Source organism: Rana temporaria, chromosome 5 (genome assembly GCF_905171775.1).
Source record: "Rana temporaria chromosome 5, aRanTem1.1, whole genome shotgun sequence".
Lineage (NCBI taxonomy): Eukaryota > Metazoa > Chordata > Amphibia > Anura > Ranidae > Rana > Rana temporaria.
Genome location: NC_053493.1, coordinates 313195119 through 313208177, shown reverse-complemented (window position 1 = coordinate 313208177; position 13059 = coordinate 313195119). Strand labels below are relative to the sequence as shown.

General features: G+C 42.2%; 1 protein-coding gene across 25 annotated transcripts in view; it reads right to left on the bottom strand.

The window, feature by feature from the left end:
- DTNA (dystrobrevin alpha) overlaps positions 1–13059 on the bottom strand; it is a 303735-nt gene that overhangs the window by 50819 nt on the left and 239857 nt on the right. For 16 of the 25 annotated variants that reach the window (XM_040354139.1, XM_040354136.1, XM_040354148.1 and 13 more), the window contains 2 exons: positions 10486–10563; positions 3117–3209 (listed from right to left, as the gene is read on the bottom strand). The exons of 8 other annotated variants lie outside the window; for them this stretch is intronic. In XM_040354139.1, the coding sequence (XP_040210073.1) occupies positions 3117–3209; positions 10486–10563 (171 nt within the window). The remainder of the gene's footprint in view (positions 1–3116; positions 3210–10485; positions 10564–13059) is intronic. One more of the 25 variants, XM_040354144.1, reaches the window with a different exon arrangement.

Sequence of the window (13059 nt, the reverse complement as noted above, 5' to 3'; positions counted from 1 at the left end):
CTGCATCACATTGTCATCCAATATCTCCTGGTACTGAAGAGAATTCATGGTACCTTGCACACGCTGAAGCTTCCCTGTACTTGCAGAAGCAAAACAGCCCCAAAGCATGATTGACCCCCCGCCATGCTTTACAGTAGGCAAGGTGTTCTTTTCATCATAGGCCTTGTTCTTCCTCCTCCAAACATAGTGTTGATCCATGGGCCCAAACACTTCTAATTTTGTTTCACAGAACACAATCCCAAAACTTCTGTGGTTTGTCCACATGACTTTTGGCATACTGCAGTCGACTCTTCTTATTCTTTGGAAACAGCAAGGGGGTGCGCCTGGGAGTTCTGGCATGGAGGCCTTCATTACGCAGTGTGCGCCGTATTGTCTGAGCAGAAACTTCAGTACCCACATCTGATAAATCTTTTCTCAGTTCCTCAGCATTCACAAGGGGACTTTTCTCCACTCTACGCTTCAGGTAGCGCACAGCAGTCAAAGTCAGCATCTTCTTTCTGCCACGACCAGGTAGCGTTTCAACAGTGCCCTTTGCCTTGAATTTGCGAATGATGCTTCCTATGGTGTCTCTTGGTATGTTTAACATCTTTGCAATCTTCTTATAGCCATTGCCCTTCCTGTGAAGAGTAATCACCTCTTCTCTTGTCTTCCCGGACCATTCTCTTGACTTCACCATGTTTGTAACCACACCAGTAAATGTCTAGAAGGAGCTGAGTATCACAGTCATTTTAAAGCTGCCTGATTGGTGCTTATTAGGCTTTATTGCTGCTCCCTGGCATCCACAGGTGTTTTCAATACCTGATTGAAAACACTTCAATGAACCTTTGTTCTTCAGAGTGGTAGTCTTTAAGGGGTTGAGTAATTGTGTAAATGAAGAATTCACAAAATAAACATTTACTACTGTATTACAAAACCGATTGATGTCATTTTAGTTGCATATGGTTCTTTAAGAAGTCCTTGTAGGATTTCATTCTGAATACAATTACAAATGTACACTAAATTCCCTAAAACCCTTTACAGCATTGGGGGGTTGAATAATTTTGAACACAACTGTACATGTTCTTTTAACCACTTAAGACCCGGACCAAAATGCAGCTAAAGGACCCGGCCAGGTTTTGCAATTCGGCACTGCGTCGATTTGACAATTGCGCGGTCGTGCGACGTGGCTCCCAAACAAAATTGCCGTCCTTTTTTCCCCACAAATAGAGCTTTCTTTTGGTGGTATTTGATCACCTCTATGGTTTTTATTTTTTGCGCTATAAACAAAAATAGAGCGACCATTTTGAAAAAAATTCAATATTTTTTACTTTTTGCTATAATAAATATCCCCCAAAAATATATAAAAAAACATTTTTTCCCTCAGTTTAGGCCGATATGTATTCTTCTACCTATTTTTGGTAAAAAAAAAAATCGCAATAAGCGTTTATCGGTTGGTTTGCGCAAAATGTATAGCGTTTACAAAATAGGGGATAGTTTTATTGCATTTTTATAAAAAACATTTTTTTTACTACTAATGGCGGCGATCAGCGATTTTTTTCGTGACTGCGAAATTATGACGGACACTTTGGACAATTTTGACACATTTTTGGGACCAGTGTAATTTTCAACGCAAAAAATGCATTTGAAATGCATTGTTTACTGTGAAAATGACAATTGCAGTTTGGGAGTTAACCACAGGGGGCGCTGATGGGGTTATGTGTGACCTCATGTGTGTTTACAACTGTAGGGGGGTGTGGCTGTAGGTGTGACATCATCGATTGTGTATCCCTATAAAAGGGATCACACAATCGATGACGCTGCCACAGTGAAGAACAGTCCCCGGAGCTGAAGAATGGGGAGAGCTGTGTGTAAACACAGCTTACCCGTTCTTCAGCTCCGGGGACCGATCGTGGGACACCAGCGGCGATCGGGTCCCAGGGGTTCGGACCGTGTCGCAGGCGCGCGACCCACGACTGGGTACTAGCACAGGATGTACCTATACGTGCATATGCCCAGCCGTGCCATTCTGCCGACGTAAATGTGCAGGAGGCAGTCCTTAAGTGGTTAAACTTTAGTTTCAGTTTTTGAACTCGGCTGCACTGTAATCTCACAATATCTCACGAGATTACAGGTAGCCCACCCACTTTTACACAGATCTCAGTCGATTTCAGAGGAAACACTTCTCCTCTGTTCTCCCTCTGAGAACTGAAGTTCTCAGTTTATTAAACCGGATGCAGAGGAGATAATTTTCCTCTGAGGCCCCGTACACACGGCCGAAGAACTCGACGTGCCAAACACGTCGAGTTCAGGGATGAAGCCGCCGAGGAGCTCGGCGGGCCGCCTTCTCCCATAGAACAAGGAGAAAATAGAGAATATATTCTCTATTTTCTCGACGAGTTCCTCGGCGGCTCCATCGGGCCAAAAGTGTACAGACGACAGAGTTTCTCGGCAGAATCCGGCTCTGACCGAGTTTCTCGCCGAATTCTGCCGAGAAACTCTGTCGTGTGTACGAGGCCTGAGAACTGAACTGAGAAACAACTTTTCAGTTTATTAACGGACACCTTAGTGTGAAAGACATAGAAAAACTCTGAGAGTCCATTCACATTGTACGTATGTTTTACCACGTGCCCCACATGCACACAGAACAGTGTAAATCTGAGCAAGTACATATAGTAATGTGCTAGCCTTTAAAAAACTATTCTGATCCATATTTATAAGAAAGGTTTCATAACTGAGAAATGTTAATTGTTTTACCAGTAATAGTGTATCCATCATAGTACCGGAGTATAATGTGAAAACTCCAGCAAAAAAGTCTTCAAGTGTGTTAATGAATTTCATACCATGCATTAAACTTCAGCTGTACGTTGGCGGTTACAGTGGCATCATCACTGAAGAAATACGGATGATGACAGTAGAAAATAAATTAAACAAAATAAATATGGCACAATTAACTTTCTAATTGATTCATTATTTAAATATGTTAAATAAGGAACAAGCCTACATTTCTTCAGCGCATCAATCACTTAAGCTATAGAGTCATTGCAGGACCTGGTCGTCTATGTTTGCCTGGCTAGTGAGCTGCATATGTTACAGCATCTATTCTATGAAAACAAGTGATATGCCAAGCCGTAACTAACCGTGAAAGGTTGTTCTGGATCATGTTGGCATATACCCCGATGAGAACATGTTCATCAGCCAGCCTGTCTGCCACATCCAGGCTGTACTGTAACCTAAGAGAAGGTTTGGGGAAATGCATCAAACTGTACCAAGAATCAGAAAAACGAATAAAAAGAAGTGTACCACAACCAACCACAAACTGGAAAGCTTTAGGTTAAAGGACAGAGTCAGAAAATAAAAAACATGCAGGACATTCTCTCTCCTCTGAGCAAGACAGGAGATGCATGCTCTGGTTAGTTGGAAAATAACTACATTTATGTACCAGCCTAATTTAATCAAATTAAAAGCTCAGCCATCTGGGAACAGCAACTGGCAAAACTGATCGTGCTGTGAATTCCAATTTCATTTTTCCCTTCTGGTAAATATACACAACCCGGTAAAGGACCAGCAGAAGAAAAAATATATAGCACCAATTATATATAAACGAAATGGTTGCAGTAGGTATGTACACCTGAAAAACGCAAGAAGTTGGGTCACTAATCCAAGTTGCCAAAAATATAACAAAACGCTAGCATATAATCTGTCTCCTCACCGTTTAAGCTAATACTGTATCGGCATTGATCAAATATTCTTTTTTTTTTTTCTCAAGTATTTGCTGTCAAGAAGAAAACATGTTTTTATATAAGCTAAGAAATGTGAATGTCAATCGAAAACAGATGGTGCCGTCTCTGAAGCATATAGATTATATACACTTTTTGGTAAATTTTGTCAAGGAAGTAGCCATGAATTCTTGCCATAAAGATTCAGATGTGCTGGCAACACACTACTTACCATCTCATCAAAGGGTAAAACATCTTAGCTGTGTGTTATCAAGAGTGTATGAAAAATGGTAAGCCTACTTAGGGATTCACATTACCCCCTCCTATAGCCTACTAAATTTGTAAATTACCCAAACCCTAAGGAACACTTTAGTAACTGGCATTCCCTTTCTTTTTCCCTGGGTAGACAGAATACATGCAGCAAAATTACATATCTTTCATAACTTATGTATTACTTATTCTTATTTTCTTAATTTGTATTATTAATACCTATACCAAGTCACACCCAAGTATTGAACTATGCAAATTGCTACAATCTGGGGACACATGAGACCCAGAGCAGCTTCCCAAGCTTTTTTATGTAACAAACTTTCTGCTTATCTAAAACCTAATATGGTTTCCACTGCAATACCGCCCTTCTGTTTCTGAGCTTTGACTACCTCCAAGAGCCTTGCAAGGCAACCAGTTCTGAATGTTTTAGATATATTCAGATCTCCTATTTCCTCCACTCTCCCCTGAAAGATAAATCTTAAACACTCTAGTCATATCTAACTTTGAAAGGAGATGCTCCTAACAATTTCATTAAACTTTCATATATGACTAAGGCCCCTTTCACACGGGGCGGATCAGTAATGACCTGCCCGTGCACCTCTGTTTGCTCAGCGGGGATCTCTCCGTTGATCCCCGCTGAGCCAGTGGATGACAGGGCGGTCCCCGCACAATTTGCAGGGACTGCCCTGTCTTTTCTCCGCTCTCCCCTATGGAGGGATCGGATGAACACGGACTGTCTGTCCGTGTTCATCTGATCTGATCCGCAGACGGAAGGAAAAATAGGGTTTTCCTCTGTCTGCAGAATCGGAGGAATGCGAAGGCGGGCGAGATCGGGTGTCAGTGGATTTTTTTTTTTTATCCGCAAACGGATGGATGAAAAAGCGGACATACGGTCCGCAAGTGTGAAAGGGGCCTAAGTGGCTGGAAGTCCTGGGAAGATTAATGGACCAGGTGGATGGAGATTTGATCTGGTTGCAAGTTGCCAAGAGTTCTTATAACGTACTAGCATTGGAACACTCATAAGGTTTTGATAGGGCTGTACCTAATCCCTACAAATATAGTTTAAAGTGGAATTTTAGTCAGGAAATTAAATCCTGATAGATTACTTCATGGTGGTCCTTTTTTATAAAAAATAAGTGCCTACACTGCTTAAAATTCAGAAATACATGGTCTCATCTTGCTTTCCACAGTTCTCGGTTCTCTATTCTTGGCACTGTGCTGAGTTACTAAAGTCCTATCTGCTGACAGCCTAAACATTTACTGCTGCTTAAAGGCTCTGGACTTCAGCAAAATGGCAGCATCTGGCAAGCAGAAACAATGCTGGAAGCAATTTACATCACACACTAACCTTGACGGCATAATTATTAATGTGGAATGTATGTTCCTTGCTTTTTTTATCAAGTGGTTGGTTATGGGTAAAGTTCCACTTTAATGTGCATCAACCTCCTAGCCACTAGCTTTTTGGGGCTTTCCTTCCTCTGGGTTTCATATCTACTGGCACTGCCGCTATATTTTTAAAAACTTTGGCTCAGAGTCCATAAACTCATATATGCATCAAACTTCACTTGCCTTCCCCAACTGAAAAAACGTTTAACTAAAATCTAATACAACAAATATATTTTTAGCATCTAGACAAGAAATCACCAGATTATGGGATAAGGTAACTCATGTTACCTTACAGCAGTGCTTCTCAATTATTTTCTGTCATGCCCCCCCCTAGGAAGAAGAAAACATTTTGCGCGACTGTAAATAGTATAATTTGTCTATAAAATTGTTATAAGTACACCTCTGCATAACACTGTATCCACATATCCCCCCACACAGTATTGCCCTTCTTCACATATCCCCCCACACACAGTATTGCCCTTCTTCACATATCCCCCCACACACAGTATTGCCCTTCTTCACATATCCCCCCACACACAGTATTGCCCCATCACATATCCCCCCACACAGTATTGCCCCCTTTACATGACCCCCATCACATACCCCCCCCCCCACAAAGTATGGCCCCCTTTACATGACCCCCATCACATATCCTGCACACAGTTTCCCCAATCACATAACCCCCCTTTTCCCCCCACAGCACAGCCCCAACTCCTCGTCCTTAACATTTCCATATATTTTTCCTCCCTTCCTCCCTCTCCACTCCTACCTGTAACGTTTCAGCGCGGAGAGCAGGAGGCGGGACATTCGTCAAGTGAAGCCGCAGCAGCACTGGGCGGGGCGACTTTTGGGCGAACTGGTGATTGGCTGCTAGGACCGCCTCCTAGCAGCCAATCACCTGCCGTCCAACATGACAGGCTGCTACCTCTCTGGTCCCGTCCCCCAGTTCAAAAATGTCCCGCCGTCCGCTCCTCTAACTAGCGGAGGAGGCTGGGGACAGAAGCGGATACTAAATGGCGCAATCGCCGCGGTCCGGAACGAGCCCCCCTTTATGGAGCCTCGGGCCCCCCCTGGGGGGCGCGCCCCACTATTTGAGAAGCACTGCCTTACAGGGAGGTAAACAATGAGTCACGGGCACTACGATTAATGGGAAGTGCACAGCTATACTCGCCAACATTTACAGGAAATTCTTGAAGGTCTGATATCCTTGGATTCAATATCTTCACTCTGATGTTGCATACATGACAGTATATTTTACTACCCTGCATGGGCCTCATCCTCCCTGATCGAAACCCCCACCCATTACTGTTCTCTTTCTCTTCTTTTGCCATCAGAGAATAAAATTATCAGTATTTCTTCCTTTCACCCAAACTGCCCACATATTAACTGGTTAGCCCAGTTGGAGAGAATGAACGCCATTAGCCATTTGCACACTTGGCTCTACCATTAAATTCATAGGTCCTCCTTATATAATAAAACATTTTGACTTTTCCTTCACATGGAGTTGCAAAAAATGTTTTCCTAAGGAATAACTCCATAGTTTGATTTGCTTTAGCAACATTTAATACACATGCTAGGAGTCATTCTTCCGATTTATATACTTCACTTTTGTATTGTTATTCTATGGTAAAGGCACCGTGGACATTTTAATGTAAATTGCTTGCTTCGTATACTTAAAATTACATTTTAAAAAATGCATAAAAGGAAAAGGATATGTCTTTGCTTTTACCAAGCTTCCCTCTATTAAGGTGATCAAGGGGGAAGTCAACTGCTATCTACGGTTAAGTACACATGGACAATTTCTCTTTTGTTTTTGAAATGTTTTAAAGCATTTCTGAAGGATGCAGTCAGCCTATTCTGTTGTCTTTCAATATGTTTAGGAATCCTTGAGAATGCATAAAAATATTTTAAAACACTTCTCAAATGCATGCCATTCCCCTCAAAGCACCTGCAAGCACTTGTGGGTTTGATGCTCACATACACCGACTACCTAATTTAATTTGCTACACAGTACCAAGCAGAAGGCTTTTACAGCACACCATACTAAAACAATAAAAAACGTCTGTTGTCAAGATGTTGTATTCAAGATATTTTTGTTGCATATTTTAATTATTGTTATAACCATGCAGAGATGTATTTAATATTTCTTTAGTAGTAGCATTCAGGCTTATGCAATGTGGAAACCCTGCGAATCCACTGTGCGTTTCCGCATCATACCTGACTCACACGGTAGTTTACACTGCCATATGCGAACTGCTGGGAGTGTCAATACAATGTTAATGACACCCCCATTTCAACTCGCATATCTCACAGCGAACCGACAGTTCGGACATGAATCAAACCCATATGATCCGATTCTGGTGCGGACAAAAAAAAAAAGGGTCCTGTGAGAGTTTGGTTCGAATACAATGCGATATCAGCCATACTAGCTGTATGGCTGAAGTTGCATCGCACGGACATCGCATGTGATTTGCACTGCAGTGCAAATCACATGCGATCTCGCACAAGTGTGAACCTGGGACTAAACCATACACATTACCTTAAATTGTTACTACCGTCAAAATAAAAACATACAGTGCATCCGAAAAGTATTCCCAGAGCTTAATTTTTTTCACATTTTTTTTGTTACAGCCTTATTCAATTCACCATTTTCCTCAAAATTCTACAAAACAATACCCCATAATGACAATGTGAAAGAAGTTTGTTTGAAATCTTTGCAAATTTATTCAAAATAAAAAAAAAAATCACATACATAAGTATTCACAGCCTTTGCTATGGAACTTAAAATTTTGCTCAGGTGCCACCTGTTTCCACTGATCATCCTTAAGATGTTTCTACAACTTTATTGTAGACCACCTGTGCTAAATTCAGTTGATTGGACATGATTTGGAAAGGCACACACCTGTCTATATCAGGTCCCACAGTTAACAGTGAATGTCGGAGCGCAAACGAAGCCATGAAGTCCAATGAATTGTCTATAGACCTCTGACAGGATTGTATCAAGGCACAGATCTGGGCAAGGGTACAGAAAAATGTCTGTAGCATTGAAGGTCCCAATGAGCACAGTGGCCTCCATTATCCATAAATGGAATATGTTTGGAACCACCTGGACTCTTCCTAGAGCGGGCCGCCCTGCAGTGTTTTTAACAAAGAGTCCACCAAGAGGTACCGGAGGTGACGTCGGCGAACGCACTTTTTTACATGCCTGATTTTATCACAGCAATGTGAGTACCCTAGTGTATTATTTTGTTTAATAAACCCTTTTTAAAACAATACTGCACTATTGGCACTTTATCTCCCTGGGTGCGAGTCACTGTAATTTTTCGGACGTGACTACCGAGAGGGATCTATCTCTTCAATTACAGTCCATCTGGATAACACCCTATGTGGATACGACCAGAAAGTGTACCTGGGCTTATATGCTGTTACCTTACAGCAGTAAGGTAAGGGGACATCCTCACTTACTCTGAAGAGAACACCGGAAACCCACTTTTCTTCACGTTATCTTGGCATCTACACCAGCACTTCCTCCTTTGTTATGCATATTAGTTATTTGTTGCATGGACATTTAACTTAGTTTATCTCAGTCACCGCTGTGTGTTGTGCTATGCACGCTGTACACCCAATTGTGTATTAGAACTTTATTACTGTATCACATTGTATGATACCAGCACTGTCACTTTGTATTATTTCACACTTTTGTCAGCTAGATTTAGCTGCACCGTAGCACGTTTATTTTCCCTTCTCCCCCACTTCTTGGTAGCGCGGTAATACTCACCCCATCACTACTTGTTATCGAACCTTTGGTTTGTTCACATACTATGCTTCTGTTTGATCCTTATCTGCTACTAGACCCTGCATTGCTCACCTCCTGGTGGGGCGATCCTGAGGATGGTGACCTTGTACTAACAGCAGCAAAATCCAACTCCACCTTTATGAGCTCTAGTGAACACCAGTTAGTACTTAGGCTTAATGTACACAGGACGTTTTAAAACCTCTCCTGGTTTAAAAATATAAATTTTGCCGCGTTTACATGCCATGTTTAGCTACGTTTGTGTTTAGAGGCATATTTTTTTCAAATAGTCAAAAATATATCTCCATTTAAAACACCTGTAAACAAACTGCGGCTAAACGTGGGTTACCGCGTTTACAGGTATTTGGCATTTCAAATGCCTCTGGAAAACCACCCTAAATGCATTTTTTTGCTTTCCAAAAAAAAAGCTTCTAAAACTCAACTGCCTAGAAACAAACCTGTGTACATGTACTGATAAGATAACAGAGGAGAGTTCAGGGGCAACTGAAAAAAGGTCCAATTGCTCTTAAACGTCTGTGTACCAGCAACAATGTACATGAAGCCCTAGACTGCGCAACCTCAGATGAGCCTGCATCATTCACCAGGGTGACTACCTGTGTACCTATCCTGCTGGTTGGTGGTAGTTCCACTACTGCTATAGAAACTGGTCTTCGAGCCTGACCCCTGATTGTGACAAAAGGGTCGTGCATAGAAGGGGAGTATAAGGCCCCTTTCAGACTGGGGCGGGAGCCGCGGTGGCAGTATAACGCCACTAAAAATAGCGGCGCTATACCGCCAGGATTGCCTTGGGAATCAGCCGCTAGCAGTGCAGTATTAACCCCCGCTAGCGGCGATAAAGGGTTAATACGGCCCGCAATAAAGGGTTAATACGGCCGCGGTTTCCCATTGTTTTCAATGGGAAGGAGAGGTGAAGGAGCGCTATACATGCCGCTCCTCTCACCGCTCCAAAGATGCTGCTGACAGGAGATTTTTTTGTCTCCCGCCAGCGCATCACCTCAGTGTGAAAGCCCTCGGGCTTTCACATTGAGTATGCAGTGAAGGAGTTTTTCAGGCAGGATAGAAGCGCTATTTTTAGCGCTGTACCGCCTGAAAAACTCCTCAATGTGAAAGGGGCCTAAGTGATGGTTTAGCTTTTATGAAATAGTTTACTGACTTTATTGATAAAAGGTTTGTATACAGCATTGCAGATATAATACAAAAAAAATCATCCATCTAATAATATATTAGTCTTAATTAGTTGAAAAAAGCAAACCACTGCATGTTCCAGGAGGCTGTTAGTTATCCAAGTGCAGCTTTTTGCACCACACAGCTATAACTTACCCCTTTCCTTTCAGCAGCACTGGAGCTGCCTTAGCCAGCTGTCGGCTCTGTACTATTTCAGGAGTCTTTTGGGAAGACCTGTGTGTATCATGAAAACGCAATATCCACAAAGGCACAGAGAAAAAAGTGGTATGACACTTTAAGGGGATTTTTGGCACATTTCAGAATGGCAAGTACGTAACAGGCTATAGATGTAGTGAAAACAGATAAAACATTAAATAAAATACAGAAAGCAATTGGGATGCAGAACAGACTCTGCCTGTAATGTTTATCCAAGCAAGACTAAAACATATAATGATGCTGCTTTGCGTTGCATGAAACAGACGAGAAAGCTATTTTCTGCCAATGACTTCAACTTGTCTTCTAAATCATCCAGTAAATGTGATACATTTGGTTACCCCTGCAGTAGGTTTCCTCCTGGTGTCCTTTTTACATTCATATTCTTTTATCTTTATGCTTACAAACTGAAACCACAGTTATAAGTTCTATTTTACAAATAATCTATGATTCCAGATCAAGTTGCCTTTTCACTTATGGACTAATGAACAAGCGGGGCTTATTCAGCCAATCAGTGTTAGAGAACAACACTAACGTACATGAGGCATTTCCATTTAGTAACCCGATTGTACCTTTTACAAATTTATAGCAGCCTCAGTAACAGAAGACCATCAATGCTTAGTTATTGTTATTCTCATCTCTCCAAATAATGCCAGAGATATCGGTGCGGTTTTATTCTATCCATTCTGTTCCAACTTTCTCTGCAAACCTTTGTTGGGCATCTATGGCATGTGTATAGGTACATTCAATGCAGTATAAATGTATGATATTTACAATTAGGTGCTTTTTTTAATTATTTCCTATAGACAGATGTAGCTCTAGCCAGATTACTTTCAATACCATAAGCAATGGTGCCTAGAGGTGTTTTTTTTATTTTATTGGGCAGGGCTCGACTAAATCTGGGCACCAGGTCGCAATTGCGACAAGAAATTGTGACCTGGTGCCTGTGCCCGCCGGTAATTGAGGGCGCAGCTTTGCGGCCTACAAGGCCGTGGCCTCAATTACCGGCCGATCGCGCGGCGGGGGAGGTGGGGGCGCACGAAAGCACAGGATCCCGTGTCCCCGTGCGCCCCCAACCTCCCCCGCCGCGTGATCGCAGCGGGCCCGCGACGGCCGGTAATTGAGGCCACAGCTTTGCGGCCTTGTAAAGTCCCAAGCTTCCTTCTGTGACCGGGCACCATCTGGTGGTGGCCGTTGGCATTACAAGTCAAACCAGTTCTAATGTGTAAGTTTTCACTGCCATCTCCTTCCCTCTAATTAGAACCCCCAAACATTATATATATTTTTTTATTCTAACACCCTAGAGAATAAAATGGCGATCGTTTCAATACTTTGTCACGCCGTATTTGCGCAGTGGTCTTACAAGTGCATTTTTTTGGGAAAAAATACACTTTTTTTAAATTAAAAAATAAAACAATAAAGTTATCCCAATTCTTTTTATATTGTGAAAGATAATGTTACGCTGAGTAAATTGATACCCAACATGTCACGCTTCAAAATTGTATCCGCTCGTGGAATGCCGACAAACTTTTACCCTTTAAAATCTCCATAGGCGACGTTTAAAAAATTCTACAGGTTGCATGTTTTGAGTTAGAGGAGGTCTAGAGATAGAATTATTGCTCTCGCTCCAACGATCGCAGCGATACCTCACATGTGTGGTTTGAATACCGTTTACATATGCGGGCGCTACTCACATATGTGTTCGCTTCTGCGTGCAAGCTCGTCGGGACGGGGCGCGTTTTCTGGCTCCTAACTTTTTTAGCTGGCTCCTACCAATTCACTCCTCTGCAAGTCGTTCAAAATACGGCCGCTCGACTAGTGACTGGGAAAAAACCATGGGAATAATTCTCACCTTCACTGAGATCCCTTCATTGGTTGCCAGTAAAAGACAGAATCATTTTTAATGCACTCTGCCTAATACATAAGTGTATTCAAGGAAACGCCCCCCAATATCTATGCGAAAAAATAAAAGCCCATAACCCCAATTGCATTCTGCGATCCACCAATCAAAACCTCCTCCAGATACCCAAGGCCAGATACAAGTCCAAAGGAGATCGAAGATTTGCAGTCCAGGGACCTCGCCTGTGGAATGCACTACCAACCACCATCTGACTGGAGTCGGACCACTGGGCCTTCAGGAGAAAGATTAAAACCCATCTCTTCTGAGGTCAAGGGGTTCCTTACCCATGAAATGGATACAGCGCCCAGAGGCGATTCAGTTCGCATGTGTTGCGCTTTACAAGTCTCTCTCTCTCTCTCTAGATTCCAAGCAAATTTGTCAAACCCTGTTATAGGGAATTCGTCAATTACATTTTACTCAAGTGCAAACCCAGTTAAAATTTATATGCTATGACATTTGTTCAGTCTGCACAAATTATTCTTTGACCTGTTGTATGGGCAAGTGTGTGACAATGGTTTCCATGTACTTTCTAACATGGCAAACACAGCAAGGGGCAGAGAAATTTCACTAACATTACAGCACAAGCTATGTCTCTCTACTATAGCAGGATCCGTAAT